Below are 26,237 nucleotides of genomic sequence, written 5' to 3'. Positions count from 1 at the left end.
TCTTAAAATTCAATGATAAACACTAAACAACACGATTTTTAAAACGGGACAAAGACCTTCCAAGACAGTTCACCCAAGAAGATATTCAGATGGCAGATGAGCATATGAGAAGATGCTTCACCTCACATGTTATGCAATGCAATCTAAAACAAGACCATACTACTAGTACACCTTTAGAAAGGCCACTTTCACTGGATCACTGACAACACCACGTGCTGACCCTGTGGAGCCCTGGAAACCCTCGTTCGTTGCTGGTGGGAATGTGAAATAGTACAGCCACCTCGGAAGACAGTTTGATGGTTTTGTACAAAAGTAAGCATACTCTTGGCATACAATCTAGAAATCTCATTCCTTGGTATTTATCCAAAGGAGTTGAAAATTTATGTTCTCCTAAAAACATTCTGAAAGAGATGGGAATACCAGACCACCTGACCTGCCTCATGAGAAGCCTCTATGCAGGTCAGGAAGCAACAGTCAGAACTGGACATGGAACAACAGACTGGTTCCAATAGGAAAAGGAGTACATCAAGGCTGTATATTGTCACCCTGCTTATTTAACTTATATGCAGAGTACATCATGAGAAACACTGGGGAAGAAGCATAAGCTGGAATCAAGATTGCCAGGAGAAATATCAATAACCTCAGATGTGCAGATGACACCACCCTTATGGCAGAAAGTGAAGAGGAACTAAAAAGCCTCTTAATGAAAGTGAAAGAGGAGAGTGAAAAAGTTGGCTTAAAGCTAAACGTTCAGAAAACGAAGATCATGGCATCTGGTCCCATCACTTCATGGGAAATAGATGGGGAAACAGTGTCAGACTTTATTTTTGGGGGCTCCAAAATCACTGCAGATGGTGATTGCAGCCATGAAATTAAAAGACGCTTACTCTTTGGAAGGAAAGTTATGACCAACCTAGATAGCATATTGAAAAGCAGAGACATTACTTGGCCAACAAAGGTTCGTCTAGTCAAGGCTATGGTTTTTCCAGTGGTCGTGTATGGATGTGAGAGTTGGACTGTGAAGAAAGCTGAGTGCCGAAGAATTGATGCTTTTGAACTGTGTTGTTGGAGAAGACTCTTGAGAGTCCCTTGGACTGCAAGGAGATCCAACCAGTCCATTCTAAAGGAGATTAGTCCTGGGATTTCTTTGGAAGGACTGATGCTAAAGCTGAAACTCCAGTACTTTGGCCACCTCATGCGAAGAGTTGACTCATTGGAAAAGACTCTGATGCTGGGAGGGATTGGGGGCAAGAGGAGAAGGGGACCACAGAGGATGAGATGGCTGGATGGCATCACTGACTCGATGGACGTGAGTCTGAGTGAACTCCGGGAGTTGGTGATGGACAGGGAGGCCTGGCGTGCTGCGATTCATGGGGTCGCAAAGAGTTGGACACGACTGAGCAACTGAACTGAACTGAACTGAAAAACCTGCATGTGGATGTTTATAGCAACCTTCAATAATTGCCAAAACTTTAAAGCAACCGAGATGTCCTTCGGTAAGTGATCAGATAGATAACTGTGATACACCTAGACAATGAAATCTGATTCAGCACTAAAAAGAAATATCTCTCAAGCCACGGAAAGATAATTGTTGTTGTTCAGTTGCTCAGTTGGGTCTGACTCTTTGCGACCCCATGGACTGCAGCATGCCAGGCTTCGCTCTCCATCACCATCTCCCAGAGCTTCCTCAAACTCATGTCCATCAAGTCAGTGATGCCATCCAACCATCTCATCCTCTGTCATCCCCTTCTCATCCTGCCTTCAATCTTTTCCAGCATCAGGGTCTTTTCCAATGATTCGGCTCTTCGCATCAGATGGCCGAAGTATTGGAGCTTCAGCTTGAGCATGAGTCCTTCCAATGAATATTCAGGACTGATTTCCTTTAGGATTGACTGATTTGATCTCCTTGAAAAGATAGGGATGAAAAGATAAGAAGGAAGCTTAAACACATATTACTAAGTGAAAGAAGCTAATCTGAATAGGCTACATACTATTTGATTCAAACTATAGACCTTCTGAAAATGCAAAACTATGGAGATAGTAAAAATGCTGGATACCTGTCGTTATACATTTGTCCAAACCCGTAGAATGTACAACACTAAGAGTGAACCCAAATGTAAATTATGGACTTTGGGTGATTTTCATGTGTCATTGAAGGCTCATCAATTGCAACAAATGTCCCTCTGTGCTGAATCAGGATGTGGATTATGGGGGAGTCAGGGCATGAGTAGGTGTAGCGAGTACATGGGAGATCTCTATACTTTCCTCTCAATTTTGCTGCAAACCTAAAACTGTTCTAAAAAATAAAGCTTTTTAAAAAGTCAATATTGTGAGATGTGTGGCATATTTTAGATAGCCATACAATTGTTTCTGACAATTAACTTAGAGAATAAGTTACTGGCTTGATTCATCTCAGCCTTCAAATCCTCATTGTCTTTGCATTAACCTGTCCGTCAGGTGAGAGACTTACCTGGGACACATTTTATTCTATGCTGGCTCTCATATCCTCCCATACCACAATAGTAGTAGTAATAATAGCTAACAAATTTTCAATAGTTTCCATGGTCTCTGCAGCAGCTCTAAGTACTTTGTGGATGTTGTCAGATTTGACCTTCGCAGCAACCCCCAAGATAGTCAAGTACGTTCATTGTACCCATTTCACAGATGAGGTGTATTAAGGCAAAGTCATAAGTAATTTGCCAGAAGTCCCACGTCTCCTAAGTGGTGGAGCCCAGATTCTAGCTAGACCCTCAGCATCACTGATGGGCATGTGACAGGAAATTAAAAAAAAAAAAAACCCTCCTTCTTCCACAGTTTTAAGGGACTTTAATATAGATGTTGCCTGGTTCTATTCAGCCAAGTTATTGAGAAGTAGGTATCAGTAACAATCTAGCAGTACTGTATGGTTTGCTGAGCCCAACCACATTTATTGTTGTTATGAAAACTCGCTCAGTGAAGGTAATGACATACAAAGCACAGTGAGCTCCCATTTATACAAGGAAAGGATGGATTTATGGATAGATGGCTGAAGGGTCTGGTAAACTTCAACTCAGAAACTCTGTCTCCATCTCATGGTTCCAACATCCTGATGTGCTGCCTTCCAGTAGAACATCAGGAGATGTGTATTTCTCACTGTGGATGGACTGAGGCAGCTGAGACCCTCGGCAAGCTTACCTGTTGCACATCCTTCGTGTCTGTTTCCACAGTGGTGGTCAGAGACCTAACACAGGTGCTCCAACTGGCTTCTTAAGGACGCACGTGGGCTTTGGGAGGGGTCATATGACCTGGGGGCAGTGAGGCACTTACAGCACCAGCTGAGCATAGTCAGCCCTGATGCTCAGTGGGTGACAGTTTCCAAGGCCAGGTGGCCCCTCTCATCTCATACGCTTATTCCCCACTGAGACTGCCCTTCTCATTGCAGACATTCTAACTGCCAGGAATATTCCTCCCCCAGCTTAAGTCCTAAATATCTTTTAAAGATTGCATGTAGGAACTATACATGCAAAGAGAAAATGCCATTTCTTTAACAAAGACTCATAGTACATCATCAGTCAGGTCAGTTCAGTTCAGTTCAGTTCAGTCGCTCAGTCGTGTCCGACTCTTCGAAACCCCATGAATCGCAGCATGTCAGGCCTCCCTGTCCATCACCAACTCCCGGAGTTCACTCAGACTCACGTCCATCGAGTCAGTGATGCCATCCAGCCATCTCATCCTCTGTCGTCCCCTTCTCCTCCTGCCCCCAATCCCTCCCAGCATCAGTCTTTTCCAGTGAGTCAACTCTTCGCATGAGGTGGCCAAAGTACTGGAGTTTCAGCTTTAGCATCATTCCCTCCAAAGAAATCCCAGGGCTGATCTCCTTCAGAATGGACTGGTTGGATCTCCTTGCATCCAAGAGACTCTCAAGAGTCTTCTCCAACACCACAGTTCAAAAGCATCAAGTCTTCGGCGCTCAGCCTTCTTCACAGTCCAACTCTCACATCCATACATGACCACAGGAAAAACCATAGCCTTGACTAAACGGACTTTTGTTGGCAAAGTAATGTCTCTGCTTTTGAATATGCTATCTAGGTTCTGCCTTTTAAAAAATAAAGTCTATTTATGTTCATTTTTAGTTTTATGTTTTCCATCATGCAGTTAATTTATTTAAAATCTTAAGACAGAAGATTGTTAACTGTAAACTCAGAAGGGAGTCTGGAAAATTTTAACAAAATTTACTTGGTGACTATTAAATAACTATATTATTCATTTGAATTTATTCTATGTATGTAATTGCCTCTTCCTAACAGGGAAAAATTGAGGAAGCAGTGAATGCATTTGAAGAACTGGTTCGCAAGTACCCTCAGAGTCCAGGAGCTCGGTATGGGAAAGCACAGGTATGCTGAAGCCCTGATACTTAGGACACTGCTTTGATGTACTTATGTTCTGTATCATTGGATTTTTTACCACCTGGTATTTGCATTTGGGGCTTCCTTGATGGCTCAGTGGTAAAGAGTCTGCCTACTAATGCAGGAGACACAGTTTCCATCCCTGGGTCGGGAGGATCCCCTGGAGAAGGAAATGGCAACCCACTCTAGTATTCTTGCCTGGAGAGCTCAGTGGACAGAGGGGTCTGGCAGGCTACAGTCCATGGGGCTGCAAAGAGTCGGACACAACTGAGCGACCAACACTACGCTATTTGCATTTCATTTTCCCTTCTGACTTGTATACAGAATCAGCTTCTCATGCATATGCATACATTCAAGCAAGAAACACTGTTTTAAATAAGGCAATTAATTATTCCTATTTTGTACTGGTGAATTTCGTAACGTATTTTTGTTCCCCCTCCATCTAGTTTCTCTCTGATTTTGAAAAGAAAATAAACAGTAACACTTTCATCCCTGATTTCCCATCCCCTTCACATTCATTCCATTTGACCCACCACCTAGTTAAATAGAAAGTGGAATGGACTTGGTTCTCTCTGTAGTGTCTGTCAGTGACTCATTTCTTCCTTCCCAGCTCCACCCTCACCTCCCTTTCTCATCAGACTTTCTCCATCTTTCAACTCCTCAATTCATGAAGCTTTTCCATGTCTTGCTGTAGCTGCAGAAACCCTCCATGGGCCACATACTGTTTTAGGCCCTGGGATTATCTCAAAGAACACTCTAGAGGTCTCTGTCCTGTGGAGCTTATATTCCAATGGAAGATATTTTAAGTTTCTTACTCAGAATTTTTGTAGTGAAAGCCCACTCTATGGCAGGCCCTGTTCTAGGCACTGCAGATGCAGCCATCAACAAAACACAGGGCCTTTTCACTGTAATGGAGAAGACAATGCAAGACACAGAGAAGAGAATTTCTTGCTTGCTACTGGATACACTGTCAGGAGACAAAAATAAAGCAGAGCACAGCTATAGGACATGTGAGGGGGGTTAAAATGTTGGATAGGGTGGCCGGAAGATAGCTCATCAAGGCGGTGACATTTGAGCAAAACCCTAAAGGTCTTTATAGATAAATCTATATTTAAAGAATATTAGAAGTGTTAAAAATAAATATATTAGGACATCTTACCTGATACTATATACCATAAAGAAAAGAAGGTCATAGAGTAAAGAACATGTTATTATGATGTTTTGTTCGTAGGTGGTAGGAGGAAAGTGGCACAGCGATACTTAAGATAATCAGGTGATCAGAAAAGGCCTTCCTAGGTGGTGACAAGTGGCTGAAATGTGACAAGGTTTAGGAAGGAGCTGTCCAGGCAGAGGGAACAGGGAATCAGCCTTGACTTTATCCCTGGTGGACTGGAGGAGGGGCGTACTGGGGGAGGTAACGTGGGGTAGGTGAAGCCAGGGGCTCATGGGCTGTATTCTTTGTGCACTGGAAGCACTTGGAGGGTTTGTGCATGGATGTGCCCCTCTGGTTGTTTTTGTTTTCTTTTTTTAAATAAAGATGACTTTGGTTGCTGGGTACAGAAGGATTATGGTAGCACAGGTTGGAGCCAGGAAAACAGGAGACATTGCCGGTGTCCTCAAGATGCGCTGGCTTGGACTGGTCCCGGCCGCAGAGGTGGGGCAGTGGACAAGGGCAGGACTGAATCAGACAGTAAAGAATCTGCCTGCAGTGCAGAAGTCCCAGGTTCAATCCCTGGGTCGGGAAGATCCCCTGGAGCAGGGGTAGGCTACCCGCTCCAGTATTCTCACCTGGGAAACCCCATGGACAGAGGAGCCTAGCAAGCTACACTCCATGGGGCTGCAAAGAGTCAGACACAGCTGAGCAACTTTCAGTTTTAGAGATGAATTTGGTGGTTTTGGTTTGGCAGTCTAAGGAGAGGATGGTGCCAGGTACTGACCAGGAAGACTGGAACAGGTTTGGAGAGGTGCAAAATCAAAGATCCACTTCCGGTTCCTGTGAAGTTTGTGATGCCTGTAATACATTCAAATGCACATGTCAAGTAGACCATAGGCGTTATTCAGTTTGGAACCCTGGGTAAAATCCAGGGCTGGTGTACAGATGTCAGGCAGTAAACCTCCTCCTGCCTGGGGAGGATGAGACTGTCAGCCCTGCTGGGAAATGGCAGATTCTGAGCTGCAGAAATTTTCCAGATTCAGGAGAATCTGACAACACTTGTTCAGAGGGGGCAGTGCCGTCACTTGTGGGTGACACTCTCATGAAAACTAACACATCTAGAGATAAAACAAGTACATCTGGCTCTTAACTAAAGGTGGCAACCACTTGAAATCTAGATGCTTAAATCCTTCCTGGGAGTGTGTACATGCTCAATTATTTCAGTCATGCTTGACTTTTTTTTGACCCTTTGGACTGTAGCCCATCAGGTTCCTCTGTCCATGGGATTTCCCAGGCGAGAATACTGGAGTGGGTTGCCATTTCCTCCTCCAGGGAATCTTTCTGACCCAGGTATCAAACTTACATCTCCTGCATTGGTAGGCGGATTCTTTACCACTGAGCCAACTGGGAAGTCTCAAATTCTCCTTATCTCCTCCTTAAAAACTTATTAAATTTGTATTAATTCAGTTTTAATAAATTAAATTTGTGAAAATTTAATGCAGAGAAGTTCCTCTTATCCATGATGCAGTACGCAATAGCAACTATATCATTTCTATAAATTAATTGGATCAGCAATTCTCCAAAATTGCTAAATTGTATTGTCGTTAAGCAAGAGAGAATGTGTTTGTTACCTGAAGATGGTGCCTATTTAAATAAGTGATGTGCTTTGCCACTAGTTCTGGCACTTGTTTGATTAAGGAAAGCCCGTTAACTCGAGAGAATAATGGGTCAAGTGCTAATTATGGCAAAAATGTTTCATGCTTTAGATTTTTCTTTATATGTGATATTAATTGCAAGTACCAAATGCAGTAGTTTTGCACATGACACTCACTATATATATATATATATATATATATATATATCCTTATTTAACAGTAGGAATTTGAGATTTATGCCTCAGCAATATATTTTATCTATAAACTATTATACTACAATGTGTTGCCAATATTAACATTAATGTGAAATTTAAGCATGGTAAATTAATTAAATACATAGGAATTAGTTGTTTGTTTTTTGTTTTTGTGGGGTTTTTTGATGTGGATCATTTTTAAAGTCTTCATGAATTTGTTACAATATTACTTCTGTTTTATGTTGTGGTTTTTTGGCCATGAGGCATGTGGAGTCTTAGATCCCTGACCAAGGATCAAACCCACACCTCCTGTGTTGGAAGATGAAGTCTTAACCACTGGACTGTGAGGGAAGTCCCATAGGAGTTAAAAAAAAAAAATTCAACAGAAGATAGATTTTGTAAGGAGGAATACCTCATGACTTTTCATGCTTTGTTAGCAGATTAAACAATTCCTTTGGAATATCCCAACCAATTTTATAAATTCAGTGACATTAAGTAACATGGAAGCTACAGTATCTATCATTTCTACAGTGAAGTCAAGTTGCTCTGTCGTGTCAGACTCTTTGCGACCCCATGGACTGTGGCCTACTAGGCTCCTCCGTCCATGGGATTCTCCAGGCAAGAATACTGGAGTGGATTGCCATTTAATGTCTTATTTTTTGGATCTCTGTGAAAATCAATTCTGACCAAGTTCCTTGAACATCTGACACAAAATTATGAGCTCGTTTCACTTTATTGTCTTCCGCAAACCTTTAGTGCCTCTCAGGCAGAAAATGCCATATGTCCTAGGAGGTTGGATTGGGTGGTTAGTTTGAATCAACAAAACGCTTTGTGATGTTAATGTCCTGTAGCAAATGTTCAGTTTCAGGGCAAATCCTTCGTCTACAGATGTTAAACTGATCAATATCAATCAATGTTGATACTCAAAGCAAAGCCTATCAGTTTTATTTAAGAGACTTTAAAGAATTACATCACATTTTAATTCTGACATTAAAATTCCAATGCTGTAAGTTCTGAAATGTTGATACTTCATTAAAATGAAGGACTTTGAAGGATGGAGGAGAGAAAGGAACAAGGCGTGTAGTTGTATCATCTTTCTCTCATTTCAGATTGAGGTTAGTGAAGATATTTATCCCTCTCTAGATAGAGAACAATGTCTTGATAGGCATTTGTCCTTGAACTAACCGTGAAGAAACCCTCCAGTTCTGGGATCTGTTTGGTAGCTTGAAGAGGTTGGCAAATGAAGAAGGTGAACAAGATGTTCTCAGTAGGACTCTCTCAGCTCTAGGACTCTGGCATTCTGTGACGTCACTTAGGAAGGATCATGTTTTGAGGCATTAACTCACTAGGGCCAAACCCACAAGAAACTTAGGCCTAAACAGAAAAGCCAGCATATGAATATCCAGAAGGTTACTCAGGCAGGATGACTGATATGAGTCATTGACATTGGACTTTCTTTTGTGGTAGATAGGTCTGTTCTAAAGGCCATTTGCAGTTATGAACAGATCATTCTATATTTTGAAGCTTTTTTTCCTGTCAAGCCAAGGTGAATTGCCCTTTTCTAAAGGGTTAATATGTTTTGTTTGTTTGCATCTGTCTTGGCTGCCGTCTATGGGGTCGCACAGAGTCAGACATGACTGAAGTGACTTACATAGCATAGCATAGACAGAGTACAGTTGTTGAATGAATGAATGAGCACAGGAATAAGCTAGTGGAAGTACAGGAACTGTGGACTGGAATTCTGACTATTAATGTTGATATATAGCAGGGTACACGTTCCACCAGCCAAACATATATTCGTCCTGCTTTTACGATAGTCTTTCTCATGTGTAGCTTAGTAGTTAACTTTTCTTCATATTATTAAAATAACATGTTGTGTTGCCTTCCTTTATTTTTTTATCCTTGATGAAGAGAAAATTTTAATTTGTCTTGAATTACTTTTAAAGCAAGTCCCAACATCAACTTTTCATAAATATTTTGGGCAAGTACACATGCAGCTTGTCCTGGGACGTTTCTCTCTTCCTCCAGTGTGAAGATGATTTGGCTGAGAAGAGAAGGAGCAATGAGATCCTGCGCAGGGCCATCGAGACCTACCAGGAGGCGGCCAGTCTGCCTGATGCCCCCACAGACTTGGTGAAGCTGAGCCTGAAGCGGAGGTCAGACAGACAGCAGTTTCTAGGTGAGATGGAAGAAGAGTCAGTTCAGTAGCAAGCGGTGTGCTTTTATCTGAAAAAGCCTGAAGTTTGTATGTACTCTTAGAAGAGTTTAATTACAGGAAGGAAACCTGAGTTTTCTACCTAATTTCAGGCAATTTCTCTGATTGGGTCAGCCTGAAAGAGGAATCCTTCATAATTACAAAGATACAGACAGTATTTTTGCTGCCTACCTGCTCCCTACTCATTTTAAAGATGAGACAAATGGAATTCTGAGAGGTTGGGTGAATTGCCTAAGGAATCATAACTAATAAATGAATAGTTAAGTGTTAGTCACTTCAGTAGCGTATGACTCTTTGTGACCCAATGGACTGGAGCCCGTCAGGCTCCTCTGTCCATGGGATTTCCCAGGCAAGAATGCTGGAATGGGTTGCCGTTTCCTTCTCCAAGGGATCTTCCCAACCCAGGGATTGAACCCAGCTCTCCTATATTGCAGGCAGATTCTTTACCTTCTGAGCCACCAGGGAAGCCCGATAAACAAATAGGTCTAGAGTCAAAAACTTCTTGTTATGCCAAATTCTTCTTTTCTCTCTTAACTGTAACTATCTGATCCATAATAGCTGAAATCATCAGTGGAACAGTTTTATAGATATAAGAAATGTCAGGAATTATAAGCACTCTAAAAATTTCACCTGCACATTTTGTCTTTTTTAAAGAAACTTATAGAAAAACAATTTTTTTAATCACTGAGTAAATTTTAAACTGCTTTGAAAAAGCACTGTGGATTTTTTACATTTGTTTGACTTTTAAAAAGAGTGCATAAAATATCATGCATCTTGATGACTGAATTTTTGGTGGCCTCTTAAACTTTGAACCAAGTGTGTCACTTGCTGTACCCTAACTTCATTGTAATCAGGCCAGTAATGGGTTCTCTCTCACCTAAAATGCCATCAGGGGACTTCCCTGGTGGTCCAGTGGTTAAGACCCTGCCTTTCTATGCAGGGAGTGTGGTTCAGTCTCTGGTGGAGAAACTAAGATCCCATTTGCAATGGGACAACTAAGCCCTGTCACAGCCAAATAAATAAATAAAAATAACATTTTAAAAAAATAAGTTAAAATGTCATTGATAAGCCAGGAGCAAAAAATCTAAGCCATGTGTAGCTGCCAAGGTGGGTTCTCTACTGGCTAGATAAGTTACATAGATGTATTATCTTGTTGTCATTAGAGGAGGCTCCTAAACATTCAAAAGTGAACCTTGTATCAGTTTTCCAAGGGTTAGAATTAAGGGTGGTTGTGTCGCTTTGGTAGATGACCAAAATCTGTGACAGGAGTAGAAGCCAAGCAATGACTGGGAACTAGAAGAAATGGTCCCTTAGACGTCTATTCATAAGGGCCAGTCCCAGAGAGGGAAAATTTACAGCAGCACAAACAGGGTGGGAAAGGCAAGGCTGGAACTTCATGCAAGCGAAAACCAGTATCACTGAGTTGTCTCTCCTCTGGCTCTGAAGTGGACTCACTTAGCCGGTGGATTTTTAATATTAATTTTTATTTTTAAAAAGATGCATCAGATATCATGTGTCTGGGTGGGACTGAATTTTTGGCACCCTCTTAAACTTTGCACCGAGCACCTCGCTTACTTCACCCTCTTCCCAGCCCCAGGGGAAGGACGACCCAGGTAGATCTAACTTTCTTCCGAAGTAAGCCTTCAGTGTTTGAATATAGTCTCTCTTCCAAATTCCCTGGTGGCTCCAACGGTAAAGAATCTGCCTGCAGTACCGGAAACCCAGGTTCAATCCCCTGGGTCAGAAAGTTCCCCTGGGTCAGAAAGTTCCCCTGGGTCAACCTACTCTAGTATTCTTGCCTGGAGAATCCTGTGGACAGAGGAGCCCACTGGGCTACAGTTCATGGGGTCGCAAAGAGGGAGACACAACTGAGCAACTAACACTTCCACTTTCTTTCTCCTCCAGATGAGAATGAGGTGAGTTCACTAGGGGAGGCGCTGAGGGATTCATAGGTCCCTGGAGATGCAGTGTAGGAGGGGCAAGAAGGACATAGGATGGACTCTCACCTGGGCCTTTGGTGTGGCTCCGTAGGGCAAGTGTAGAATCAAAATAAAACTGTAATCCCAAGCGGGGCAGGTGGCAGAGAAAGAGTACAGAAAGGTGGAGTCAGATTTATCAGTGAAGGAATGGATAGTTGAGCAAACCACCCCAGACTGGCAAGTAGTGAATGGGGAGAGGCTGGTGGAGTCAGTGAGTGGTGGTCTATGCCTAACATTTAGTAGAGCATCCAGCTACATTAGCTTTTGGATAGTCCTGGCGTATCTTGGCTGATTTTCAGTTTCTGGTCAACAAAGCTGTTTAGGTAATTAATTTTGTCATGTGGACTCTCATTTTGCACATTTTCCCTTATACAGTTTGTCTTTTTTTTCTTCTTAAGATTCATTATTTATTTTGGCTGCTCTGGGTCTTTGTTGCTGCACACGGGCTTTCTCTAGTTGCGGCAAGTGGGGGCTTCTCACTGCGGGGGCTTCTCTTGTTGCCGAGCATGGGCTCTAGGTGCATGGGCTTCTGTAATTGCAGCACGTGGACTCAGTAGTTGTGGCACATGGGCTTAGTTGCTCTAATTGCTCTACGACATGTGGGATCTTCCTGGACCAGGGAAGGAACTGGTGTCCCCTGCATTGCAAGGTGGATTTGTAAGCACTGGACCAGCAGAGGAAACCCCTACAATTTGTCTTTCCAACTGGGGTGAAGAGTGATGACAGTTGACCCCTCTAAATCTTAAACATCCATTGGACAGCCTTTAAAATGAGTTGAAGCTGGGTTTTCATGGTTCGTGTAGTCAGAGCACCCTATTGTCCACCAGAGGGTCCCCTAATACCAGATGATGTCTCCTTGGCTCCAGGACTAGGTCATTACGAAGACCTAGAGAGACGAAGACAAGCAGAGTACCTCAGTGCCTCTTCATGTCTCATCCAGGGTGCTAGACCCTGAAATCTATTAGACTTCTTATTTGCCTGTTCTGTATTCATAATTTTAAAGTTAATGATAATGTCAAAAATACCCCAGTAAAACATTTTTTGAATGAGGATTGGGTAACTAAAACTTTCATAAGAGACAATTTGACATTAAGGGTAAATGTTGATGAATTTAGAAAATAAGAATGTCTTTAACATATTTGTAGTCAGTACTAAATTCAGTACCTACTTATGGGAACCATGTGTGTGTGTATGTGTGTGTGTGTGTGTGTTCAGTCATGTCTGACTCTTTTTGCGAACCCCTCTGTCCATGGGATTTTCCAGGCAAGAGTACTAGAGTGGGTTGCCATTTCCTTCTCCAGGGGGTCTTCTCAACCCAGGGATTGAACCGGCATCCCTTGTGTCCCCTGCATTGGCAGGCGAATTCTTTACCACTAGCGCCACCTGAAAAACCCACTTATGGGAGTTACTGATGCCCTTAGAGCTGCAGGATAAAATCCTAAGAGGGACTTAGCCATCATTATACAGAGTCAGAGTTAAGCTGGTCTCAGGCTTTGTTGAATAGTCTCTTATGATCTGTAGTGCCAAGAAAAGGGTGGACAGAAGCTATTTTTATTTCTGTTGTTTTCTTTCCACCAAATCAGGTCACATGAGAGGATCCTTGCTTACTCTTCAGAAATTAGTTCAACTATTTCCTGATGATACTGCCTTAAAGAATGACCTTGGAGTTGGATACCTCTTGATAGGTGACAATGACAGTGCCAAGAAGGTCTATGAAGAGGTGAGTAGGCAGCAATTTGCTATCAACAATTAATCAAAGTCTTCTGAACGTGGAGTTCTAATGTTATTTCTAAATTGCCTTTAATACTCCTGATCATTCACTCTCTTTATTTTAAATTAAGTCAAATTCAAGTCTTATTATAGTTAACGTATCCTAAATTTTGTTTCATCACCCTTTTTCTGCTTCATCAGAAGATTTTAAATATTAGCTAGCATTTGGTAGGTGCAGTCCATGGGGTCACTAGGAGTTGGACACGACTGAGCAACTTCACTTTCACTTTTATGCACTGGAGAAGGAAATGGCAACCCACTCCAGTGTTCTTGCCTGGAGAATCCCAGGGACGGGGGAGCCTGGTGGGCTGCCGTCTATGGGGTCGCACAGAGTCGGACACGACTGAAGCGACTTAGCAGTAGCAGCAACATTTGGTACATCAAAGCCTTCAACCTATAATTGTGATACTTTCTTAACTCATATATATATTTCAGTCCACAAACAACCTTTCTAAAGTGTTCTTTATGACAGGAAGAGGAACTCAAAAACTCAAGAACTTAAAAACACATTATCTTGTACTTTTTTCAGTTAAAGTCCAAACTGGAGAGAAACTAGAGAATACAAGCTTTTCGGGTATATGGCATAAATTACTCTCCTTTCAGAGGCACTGGCTGTCTGATCCTTGGGGGGTTTTTTTGGCTGTGTAGAGTGGCACGTGGGATTTTAGTTCCTGGATCAGATATTGAACACTTGCTCCCTGCAATGGAAGCACAGATTCTTAACCACTGAACCACCAAGGAGGTCCCAGCAAAGACTGACTTTAAGGTGGTTGCAGAGACCTTGCTACATCCTTGGCTTTGGAGACTTTACCTCACTTTCCTCCTTGTTAGTAACACCAGCAATTACCTGAGGCACCCTTGGTTCAGCATCTTCCTGCCCCTGGCCTCCCTTCACTCCTCATGCTTATCCATTCATTTAGCACTTATTTATTGAAACCCACAGGCACTGGCTCAGGAAATGGTGGTTAAGGAAACAACACAGATTATGCCATCAAGGGGTTACAATATGGTACCAAGTAACTAATCTCTGTTACTTTTAACATCCTCTGCTGCTGCTAAGTCACTTCAGTCGTGTCTGACTGTGCAACCCCATAATCAACAGCCCACCAGGCTCCTCCGTCCCTGGGATTCTTCAGGCAAGAATACTGGAGTGGGTTGCCATTTCCTTCTTCAATGCATGAAAGTGAAAAGTGAAAGTGAAGTCACTCAGTCATGTCTGACTCTTTGCGACTCCATGGACTGTAGCCTACTAGGCTCCTCCGTCCATGGGATTTTCCAGGCAAGAGTACTGGAGTGGGTTGCCATTTCCTTCTCCCTTTATCATCTCCAGTATCTTTCAAATCCTCTTATTTATCTCAGGCCCCACTGTCTCTAGTGTAAAATAGGATAGATCCACCCCGCCCAACCTTGTTTTCTTATGATCTTCATCAATACAAAATGCCAATCTGACCCTCATCCTTGGCTTTAGCTCTTCAGTGGTTCCCACTGCCCATAGCAGTAGTCTTCAGACATGTTTGAGTGTATCCTCTTTCAGTAAAAAGTGTTCAAGCAAAAACCTGTGAATTGTTTTATGTATACCTGTACTAACCTATGGTAGACATTCTAGAAGGTCCACATTCTAAAATAGGTTTTAAGATGAAATATTTCAGATATTTTCAAAATTTCATTTAAGTGTCAATAAAATTTTCACTCTCACTGAAAAATTGATATTTTAATAATGTCCACGTGAAACATTATTTATAAGGATATTTTTAGTCCTGTTAGTGTATCCTGCCGAATTTGTGCAGAACTAGAAATGTCAACCAGTTTGTTGTTGTCTATGCTTTATGTGTGTGTGTATGTGTATGTAAAGAGAGAGAGAATCTCGGTAACATTTTTAGTATTAATCTCAATTTGACTTTTTTAGAAATCTTATAAAGCCATTTGTCATTTTCTGAGAGTTTGCTAATTACAACAGGATAATACAACTTGTGCATCTGTTATGCACTGCATGTAAACTGCAGTAAGTGCAGTAGGTGATCATAAAGAATCGAGCTGGGCGGGCAGCCCTGTGGGTTCCTCTGCGTCCTGGTCACCCACCCCACCCCTGTCATAGTAGCAGGTATGTGAGTGGGATGTGGACCTCATGAAGATGAGAGGAGAGTCCTGGAGCAGCTGTATGCAAAAGTGAAAGTGTTTGTCACTTTCACTTACTCACTTTCGTGTCTGACTCTTTTTGTGACCCCCATGGATGGTAGTCCAATAGGTAGGTTCCTCTGTCCATGTAATTCTCCAGGCAAGATTACTAGAGTGGGTTGCTGTGCCCTCCTCCAGGGGATTTTCCCAACCCAGGGATCGTACCCAGGTCTCCTGCATTGCAAGCGGATTCTTTACCATCTGACCCACCAAAGAAGCCCATAAAACATATATGTAAAGAAATATATGATAACCATTCAGAGTTGACTTTAAATAGAACTAATTTAAAGCAGTCTTTCCCTGATCATTAAAAAAATATTGAAGTCATAAAATTGATAGAGATTTTACTGGTATTGTTAGAGCAATGCTTTAATGGTCATTGCCTTTTCATTCATTTCTTCATTCTTGGAGAACATTTTGCATTGAACATTTTGAGTTGAGGGGAAATGGGGCCATTTAAGCCTAATGTATTGCAATGAGAAAAAAACACTATTGCATTTTAAGCTATAGCATCATAATCCAGTCCAAGCACAGCAAAGTTAATTAAAACATTTGTAGAATTCACAGTCCATCGCAATAGGTTTTTTTTTTTTTTTTTTTTTTTGAGTTTAGGTTCTGAGCGTGACACCCAATGATGGTTTTGCTAAAGTGCATTATGGCTTTATCCTGAAGGCACAGAACAAGATTGCTGAGAGCATCCCCTATCTGAAGGTAACTCCCTCCCTTCCTCTCTTTCCCTCTTCTGATCCCTTTGAGTCATTTGGACACCCTTGATTATGTATTGTAGATTGACTGGCATGCACTACTGACCCTTTTCAACACCAAAATATACACCTTCAGTCGATGACATTCACAGGCAGCGTGGACCTTCAGCTTAATCGAGGGTGTCAGATTTGAAGTGTTATGAGCAGAAATTATTTGGAAAAGATTTTGAAGAACTTCCTAAAACTGCAGTAGTTATTAATTGATAAAATATTTTAAAATATGGACAATGCATTAACACATTATCAACCAGAAACATATGAATACATCTTTTGTTACCCAAACATTATTGACTGGAGATGTTTCAGTTTTCACTTATATAGCAAATTGCCAGCCAAAGGCATTAGTTTCAGCAAAAAATCCCCAGTCAATAATGAATTAACTGTTCCTTTTGCAATTTAATTGTACATTGAAACTACTTTGAACAGGTTTCATGGAAACCTATACAAAATGAGGTAACAAATGCAGACTGAGTAAATCCAATCCCCAAAAGCCTGATAGCCTGAAAGATTCAGAATAAAATGTGTTGTCATTTTTTGTTCACATAAAAACAGAATCCTTGTCAGTTCACCAGGATCACATGTGGTCTGGCTCAGGGCTGACCAACAGAACTTTCTGCCATAAAGGTCTTTATTTGTATTTTCTCATGTGGTAGCCACTAACCACTTGTGACTGTTGAGCATCTAAAATGTGGCTAATATCACTGAGGAACTGAATTTTTTATTTGTAATTTAAATAGTAACACCAGCTGAAAAAGTGAAGGTGTTAGTCGCTCAGTTGTGTCCAACTCTTTGCCACCCCATGGACTATAGCCTGCCAGGCTCTTCTGTCCTGGAGACCAGGAAAGAATACTGGAGTGAATAGCCATTTGCTTCTCCCGGAGATCTTCCTGACACCGGGATTGAACCTGGGTCTCCCACATTGCAGGCAGATTCTTCACCATCTGAACCACCGGGGAAGCCTGTAACACTAGCTAGTGCTACCATATCAGCCAGGTAGCTGATTCAATTCAGTTCAGTTCAGTCGCTCAGTCATGTCCGACTCTTTGTGACCCCATGAATCGCAGCACGCCAGGCCTCCCTGTCCATCACCAACTCCCGGAGTTCACTCAGACTCACGTCCATCGAGTCAGTGATGCCATCCAGCCATCTCATCCTCTGTCGTCCCCTTCTCCTCCTGCCTCCAGTCCCTCCCAGCATCAGAGTCTTTTCCAATGAGTCAACTCTTCGCATGACAGTGGCCAAAGTACTGGAGTTTCAGCTTCAGCATCATTCCCTCCAAAGAAATCCCAGGGCTGATCTCCTTCAGAATGGACTGGTTGGATCTCCTTGCAGTCCAAGGGACTCTCAAGAGTCTTCTCCAACACCACAGTTCAAAAGCATCAATTCTTCGGCGCTCAGCTTTCTTCACAGTCCAACTCTCACATCCATACATGACTACTGGAAAACCCATAGCCTTGACTAGACAGACCTTTGTTGGCAAAGTAATGTCTCTGCTTTTGAATATGCTATCTAGGTTGGTCATAACTTTCCTTCCAAGGAGTAAGCGTCTTTTAATTTCATGGCTGCAATCACCATCTGCAGTGATTTTGGAGCCCAAAAAAATGAAGTCTGACACTGTTTCCACTGTTTCCCCATCTATTTCCCATGAAGTGATGGGACCAGATGCCATGATCTTCATTTTCTGAATGTTGAGCTTTAACCAACTTTTTCACTCTCCACTTTCACTTCCATCAAGAGGCTTTTTAGTTCCACTTCACTTTCTGCCATAAGGGTGGTGTCATCTGCATATCTGAAGTTATTGATATTTCTCCCGGCAATCTTGATTCCAGCTTGTGTTTCTTCCAGTCCAGTGTTTCTCATGATGTACTCTGCATATAAGTTAAATAAGCAGGGTGACAATATACAGCCTTGACGTACTCCTTTTCCTATTTGGAACCAGTCTGTTGTTCCATGTCCAATTCTAATTGTTACTTCCTGACCTGCATACAGATTTCTCAAGAGGCAGGTCATGTGGTCTGGTATTCCCATCTCTTTCAGAATTTTCCACAGTTGATTGTGATCCACACAGTCAAAGGCTTTGGCATAGTCAATAAAGCAGAAATAGATGTTTTTCTGGAACTCTCTTGCTTTTTCCATGATCCAGTGGATGTTGGCAGGTTATATACCTATAAACTTAAAGTAACACCTTTATGATCCACTTTTGTGATCTATTTCCTTCATGTGACTTTGGTCAGAGATCCCAAATAGTGACCCACTGATTACAAGTAGCTTGCATGTTCTATTTGGCCAATATAATTCTCTTAAAAAAATTTTTAACTGCTTGCCTTAGTTGAAAATCTGAAGGATTTTATATAATCAAGCAAATTTCTGATTTCTCTGGAAAGGTCACATGTGACCCACATCTCAGCACAGGAGCTGAGCAGTGGTGCCCCCTTGAGGTGGGCATACACCCCACCCCCCAGCCTGTCTTGACTGTCATGGGACTTCAGCAAGCTGCCCATTCCCTGCCATGATCCTGTGGGCACGTAGTCTTCTCTGATATAAAATATTCCTCTTAAATTTCCTTTGACATCATAGCGACCTAACAGTACTCTCCTGGCACAGAGAGGAGGAAGTAGAGGTCAGGGTTGGTTAGTTAACGAACAATGATGTTTACCTGAACATCCGTCAGTCAAGAACCCCGGATCACAACTCTCCCCACCTGAGTGATGCTTCTGTTCTGTGCTGCTATTCTCCACCCTTATGTGCATACAACTTCACCCGAGTAAAAGATAATGGGCTTCTTATGAAGAAGCCTCAAAGATGCAGACTTTTAGACATTGAAATACGTTTTATCTTTGAGCTTCTTTTACTTTTCTAAATTCATTCTCTTGCTTTAATATTCTTTTTTGTTTTTACATAAATTTAAATTTCAGTTCTTTTGTGGACAGTGGGGATAGAAATCAGCTGAGTGTTTTAGGATGAGAATTGTTTAATAAAATTATATTTTCAAAGATTCCAACTGGCTTTAATCCTATCGTGTTCTGTAAATGATTTCATTGAAAAGTGAGGACATGTTTGCCTTGAGTGGAAAAAAATATTGTTTGCATTTGGGTCCCTATCATTTCAAACATCTATGAGCAACTAAACATTTTGGTTCAGGGGAAAAAAAGTCTCTAGATGACATGTGGTCAGATCTGGAGAACAAAATAAATGTGATAGAAACTCAGTCAGAGAAATTCTTTGGGATATTGAAATACAATTGTTCCCGCAGAGACACTTCACAAAGCATCCTGGTAACTTAATGCGCTATTCCACTGTTAATTGATGATGAATGCATTGTTACATTGAACTTTATCACCTCCTTTTGCTTCTGCATTGTAAATACTGACCAGTAACCTAACTGCCAAATTGATGCCTTCGAACTGTGTTGCTGGAGAAGACTCCTGAAAGTGTCTTGGACAGCAAGGAGGTCAAACCAGTCAATTTTAAGGGAGGTCAACCTTGAATATTCACTGGAAGGACTGATGCTGAAGCTGAGGCTCTAATACTTTGACCACCTAATGCAAACAGACGACTCATTGGAAAAAGTCCCTAATGCTGGGAAAGAATGAGAGCAGCAGAAGAAGAGGGTGTCAGAGGATGAGATGGCTGGATGGCATCACCAATGCAAAGGACATGAACTTAGGCAAACTCTGGGAGATGATGAGGGACAGGGAGGCCTGAGGTGCTGCAGTCCATGGGGTTGCAAAGAGTCAGACACAACCGGGAGACTGAACAACAACAATATTGAGATGATTTTCTGGATCTTAGAAAAGATTTAGTAGGTCAATGGATTAATAAGTCTAATATCTAATCCTTTCACAAATACTAACACTGTCCTTTCTACAGGAAGGAATAGAATCTGGGGATCCTGGTACTGATGATGGGAGATTTTATTTTCACCTGGGGGACGCCATGCAGAGAGTTGGAAACAAAGAGGTAATAGTGCATTCATGAGCTTTTTGTTCTCTTTAACAGAAGATAAGGAGAGGAGGGCAATGATTTCTGTGAGACAGTTACAACTGAAAAAATGTTTTGAGCATAAACTTTTGAACATGGTTTAAACTTTTTGCAACAGCCTAACATTTCCTACTATGAAGAAATTTTGGGGTTTGACTTTTATAATTTCTTTCAATAAGGTATCTGAATAATCTCTAAATTAGTGTGCGTGTGTGTGTGTCTGCATGTATATGTGTGCCTGTTTGTACATCTGTGTGTGTATCTATAGAGATGGATATTGCCTTGAAAAAATATTTTTAAATTTATGAAATGAAGAGATGTCCTTGAAATTGTTTAAGTATCTTTTAAGATATTTTTTTGCCTGTGCTGTGCTTAGCTGCTCAATCGTGTCCTACTCTGTGACCCCATGGACTGCTAGGCTCCTTTGTCCATGGGAATCTCCAGGCAAGAATACTGTAGTGAGTTGCCATTTCCTTCTCCAGGGGATCTTCCTAACCTGGGGATTGAACCCAGGTCTCCCAGAATGCAGGTGAAATTTTTACCATCTGAGCCACCAGGGGAAAATACTGGAATGAGTAGCTTATCCCTTCTCCAGGGTATCTTCCCAACCCAGGAATCAAACCAGTATCTCCTGTATTGCAGGATGATTCTTTACCAGCTGAGCTACCAAGGAAGCCTAGATTCATGTTATTTTGGAATTTTAAAAGTAGTTATTTTTAGAATGAAGTCTTTATCCAACTGATTCTTAAGCAGACTGAACCTGGTGGTTAATTGTGTAATTACTTTCTGAAATATTTAATACCAAGTTTAAGATGAACATCTATAGCTATAATAATGACCAGTACTGACACAGAAAATATAGCACCTAAAATAAATCACATGTTTTCTTTTATCATAATTCCTTTTTTCTGAGTTCAGTGTTGGCTTCTTTAGTATAACATTTGGTCATTAATGATGGCATCATACGATGTAAATCCCCAAACTCTCACCATCTGCTGTGGTTCACACAACATTGCTAGGCTATCCTGCACCATGCCATGGCCCTATGCTGGGCTCTCATTAGAGTCAGGGACCCTGGATTTTTGTAACCATGCATTTAATATATATATCAATAATAAGGTGACATCTGAGGGTAACGTAACTTCTGGTTTCTAAAGCTAATAAGAACTTGGTACTATTTGGACAATTGAGGGTTCGTTGGAGCAAAGGGTTTTGTAATGGGGTAATTGCCAGCTAAAGAGATGACCCAATTTGGGGTAACAGAAATTTGGATGACTAACACTGTTTTCTTTATCTATTTCTGTGTATCTGTACCTTTTCCCTCTGACCTACCAATCAATCAACTGGAATAAAGTGAGAAATGAAAGAAGAAGAGAAAGAAGGGGGAAGAAATTGCTGATTAGTCGTCACTTTTGTGTTCCTTCATTCTCTTAAGATGTAAATTCCTGGTACTTCCTTTGAATGAGAAGGATACAAAAGACTTTGCAACAGTATCTAACACAGGATAAATGTTCATATCTGATTACTATAAATGTAATCATCACTAATTAATTTACCTTTGAACATCTTATGGTCCAAGGCAAAGATAGATAAAACAAGTCTGTGATTTAGTCTCACATCTTAGAGCCTTCACTTCAAGGGCAAACAATTCACTACTACACATTGTTAGGAGCTTGCAATTTGAACCTATGGGATTGTGCTTTCAGCTTAATTATCGTTAAAATGCAAGGAGTAGCACAGTTCTTGAATTTAAAAAGCCCACAGAGAAGCAAATAGCGTATGAAAGTAAGGCGAAAGTGTTCCTTGCTCAGTCGTGTCTGACTCTTTTTGACCACATAGACTGTGGCCCACCAGGCTCCTCTGTCCATGGAATTCTCCAGGTAAGAATACTGGACTGGGTTGCCATGCCCTCCTCCAGGGGATCTTCCCAACCCAGGGACTGAACCTGAGTCTCTTCATTGGCAGGCGGATTCTTTACCACTGAGCTACCAGGGAACCCTCATTAATGCATATATAAATATGGAATCTAGAAAAATGGTACTGATGAACCTATTTGCAGGACAGGAATAGAGACACAGAGAACTGACTTGTGAATACAGCGGGGGAAAGGAGAAGGCGGGATGAACTGAAAGAGTACCGTTGATATATATACACCACCATGTATAAAATAGTTGGCTAGTGGGAAGCAGCTGAGGGGGAGCCCAGCTCGGTGCTCTGTGATGACCTAGATGGGTGAATTGGGGTGAGCGCTGGGAGGGAGGCTCAAGAAGGGGATGTCTGTATACGTATAGCTGATTCACATTGTTGTATAGCAGAAACCAACACCACATTGTAAAGCAACTACACTCCAATTAAAAATGAAAAAATTTAAAATCTAGCTAAATTCACTATGTCCCCTCTATAATTGGAGATAATTTTTTTTAATGACTAATATATCATTTCCTAGTTTTGTTTCTCTAAGAGTTAAATGGTGGGGGGTGAGAGAGAGGGCTTCCTTGGTGGTCCAGTGGTTAAGACTCCACACTTCCACTTCAGGGGGCATTGGTTCAATCCCTGGTTGGGGAACTAAGATCCTCCAAGCTGAGCAGCTAAAAAAAAATTAAATGGCAGAGGGATATAAGGTCAAGGGCCATGTTTGATGCACTAGTACCAACTTTGAGTGTCAGAAAAGCTCTTACAGATACTTGAACATGCCCTATAAATACAATGTCTTGCCCAGGCACCCAGCATGCTGAGTGTTTAGTCAGGACTGAAATCTAAGACTTCTAACTCCACTAATTTCTTTCTCACTATTCTAACACTATGTCCTTAAAATGAATTTCTGATGATTAAAAAAATTAATACGAATTTCCAAAAATCATCTGTCGTAATTAATATGGTTGTTCACTTTAACACTGAAAAATTAACTAAATTTAAATTGGACAAAAATAACTAAAATAGTCAATTTAATTTCAAAGGTAAAATGCTATATTTTTAAAATCAGACTACTGTGAGCCATGTTTAAAGAAATTACTTTATGGTTACCACTTACATGTCTTTCAAGGAAAACATATGAGTGATTAGTACATATATTCTTAGTTTGAGATAATATTGAGAAAGATAATTACACAAGAAGATCACTTGTGACAGTTTCTTTTTAGATGACAGAGAGACAGAGTGGAATAAGTTGCCAGATGCCCTAGGCGATTGTTCTTCATGTTTAGTCTTCTTCAATCTCAGTTTGAGCATTTGTAAAATGGAACTATTTGGAGTTACAGAAAAGATCAAATGAAAGTACTTGTGCAAAAGCTAGTCATGAGCTGAAAAGTGTTACTGAAAATAGAGATGGTTCTTGATTTTTCTAACCAATGAAATTTTGGCCTATGAATTTTTACTTTTTTAAGAGTTATTATTTCTTACATCTAAAGTAAGATGGAGTTTGATGAAAATATTCTTGTCTTCTTAATCTGCTTGATATTAACTGCCTGTTTTCATTGATCAAGATGTATATTTGAAATCACTCTTCGAAAGCAATCATTAGATCAGAATTCAGATAATAGAGGGGGGGCGACCATTAAGTACAATCCTAGAACTGTCTTCCAGTCTAAAGAGAGTGGGGTGTGCTGGGCGCAGGGCTGTGTGGGGAGGCCCCAGGACAGCATATGGTTCAGGCATCATTTGAAGGGGATGCATGGAACAGCAGACTGCAGCCAGCCATCCCTGTAAAGACTAGTTCGTCTTCTTGGAGTCAAGTTGTATTGTGTTATAGCCTACAGCCACAAATGTTATCCCTTATGGCAGGGATAAAAATTACTCGGAACAAAATTCCCCTTCTTAAAAAATCTAATGTGGACTATCACTCTATTTATTGCCAACTCAGAATATTATTTTCTTTCGTCTGCTTCTTTAATGGAGGGTTTATACTCCGTTTCCTTGGGGCAGTCTTCTTCTTCATGTAAACAGAGAACACTTCATGTGAAAGAAGATGCTGTCCGGGGCTTGCCTAGCAGTCCAGCAGTTAGGACACCATGCTTCCACTGCAGGGGACACAAAGCCTCAGTCCCTGGTCTTGGAACTAAGATCCTGCATGCCACCAGGCGTGGTAGGGGGAAAAAATGCTGTCCTTTTTAGCATCCCAAATCAGTAAAAGCAGGTATCTGTAAAAAAAAAAAAAAATGGTGAAAATATACTCCTTTCCTTTCAAAGGAAACATAGAAATAGAATTTAAGAAATGAAAACTAAAATATAAACACAGTCCCCTTTTGTATCTTCAATGATTTATCCACTGAACAAAGTCCTAGACTCTGCTGGACACTCTGAGGAGATCAGACTGAGTGCAGTATGAGTCCTGTGTTCAGAGAGCTTATGGCCTAGGAGTGAAAATAAAATACACACATTTATTTAAAATAATCGGTCCTAATCAAAAACCCAATCAAATAACACTATTTTTGCCAGTGTTTAGCAGATTGGGGCACTTGACTAGCAAGCTCTTTATGTATTATCACAAAGTCATACCGTGTTTTTAGTGACTTTAGGTTATTTATAGTAAGACTGCCCCACTCCAGTGCTCTTGCCTGAAGAATCCCATGGACGGAGGAGCCTGGTAGACCGCAGTCCATGGGGTCACTAAGAGTAGGACACAACTGAGTGACTTCACTTTCACTTTTCACTTTCATGCGTTGGAGAAGGAAATGGCAACCCTCTCCAGTGTTCTTGCCTGGAGAATCCCCGGGAAGGTGCAGCCTGGTGGGCTGCTGTCTATGGGGTCGCACAGAGTCGGACACGACTGAAGCGACTTAGCAGCAGCAGCAGCCTCATTTAGAGTTCAATCTTTCCGATTTTCCAGGCATATCGGTGGTACGAGCTGGGGCACCAGAGGGGCCACTTTGCCTCCGTGTGGCAGCGCTCACTGTACAACGTGCAGGGATTGAAAGCCCAGCCGTGGTGGACCCCCAAAGAGACCGGCTACACCGAGTTAGTGAAGGTGAGTGCTAACTTTGCCAAGTCCTTGTCTGTTTCCTCCTCAAAATTCAGAGATGGAATCTCAAGCAAAGGAATGTCCGTCCAGGTGGAGATAGATTTTCTTTCCAGGGGCATATGCAGAAAACAGCGCAAAGCAAATCTTTTCATCCCAGCAGACAAGAGTTCAGGTTAGATGGTGAAGAGAGACATTTGTGGAAGAACAGTTTTCAGAATTTTCAATTTAGGACCCTTTACGCTCTTAAAACTTACGGAGCACCCCAAAGAGTTTTGTGTTGGGTGGCTCACAGAACTCAGGACATTTACTTGTGCTTGAAAGTTTATGATAAAGGATATTATCAAGGAAACAGATGAACAGCAGATGAAGAGATACACAAGGTGAGGTGTGGACGGGGAAGGATCCAAGTGCAGGAACTTCTGTCCTCGTGGAACTGGGGTACGCCCCCTCCTGGCCTGTGGACAGGCACACCCACCCACAAGTACATCAGATCTTGTGGTTCACCAGTGTTTATGGAGCTTAATCAGCAGCACCCATGTCCCTCCCAGTGATGGGTAGAGCTGAAAGTTCCAACCTAGTCACGTCATCTTTCTGGTGACCAGCCCCTTCCTGTGGCCATCTGGTGCCCCATACTAAGTCGCCTCATTAGCATAAATTCAAGTGTGCTCTTTTGAGACTCTTTATGAATGACAGTGAGAGAGTGTTAGTCTCTCAGTCATGTCCAACTCTTTGCAACTCCATGGACTGAAGCCCACCAGCCTCCTCTGTCCATGGAATGCTCCAGGCAAAAATACTGGAGTGGGTTGTCATTTCCTTCTCTAGGGGATCTTCCCGACCCAGGGATCAAACTCAGGTCTCCTCATTGCAGGCAGATTCTTTACCATCTGAGCCACCAGGGAATGACAAAAGTCATTCCACTTATTCAAGAAATTTCATGGATTTTGGAAGGTTTTGCCAAGAACTGGAAACAAAGACTAGATAAAGTTCTTATAATATTATCTGAAGCCAC

General features: G+C 41.6%; 1 protein-coding gene across 18 annotated transcripts in view; it reads left to right on the top strand.

The window, feature by feature from the left end:
• Window positions 1-26,237, top strand: part of ASPH (aspartate beta-hydroxylase) — a 189,839-nt gene that overhangs the window by 131,400 nt on the left and 32,202 nt on the right. For all 18 annotated transcript variants that reach the window (XR_003038026.2, XM_025001422.2, XM_025001421.2 and 15 more), the window contains 6 exon segments: window positions 4,287-4,373; window positions 9,416-9,566; window positions 13,165-13,301; window positions 16,139-16,237; window positions 20,161-20,250; window positions 25,097-25,234. Coding sequence is in view for 17 of the 18 variants with exons in the window: in XM_025001422.2 (XP_024857190.1) it covers window positions 4,287-4,373; window positions 9,416-9,566; window positions 13,165-13,301; window positions 16,139-16,237; window positions 20,161-20,250; window positions 25,097-25,234 (702 nt within the window). In the remaining variant the exon portion in view is untranslated.

Source organism: Bos taurus, chromosome 14, assembly GCF_002263795.3.
Source record: "Bos taurus isolate L1 Dominette 01449 registration number 42190680 breed Hereford chromosome 14, ARS-UCD2.0, whole genome shotgun sequence".
Lineage (NCBI taxonomy): Eukaryota > Metazoa > Chordata > Mammalia > Artiodactyla > Bovidae > Bos > Bos taurus.
The sequence above is the reverse complement of the archived record's forward strand: the minus strand, read 5'-3'. Positions and strand labels throughout refer to the sequence as shown.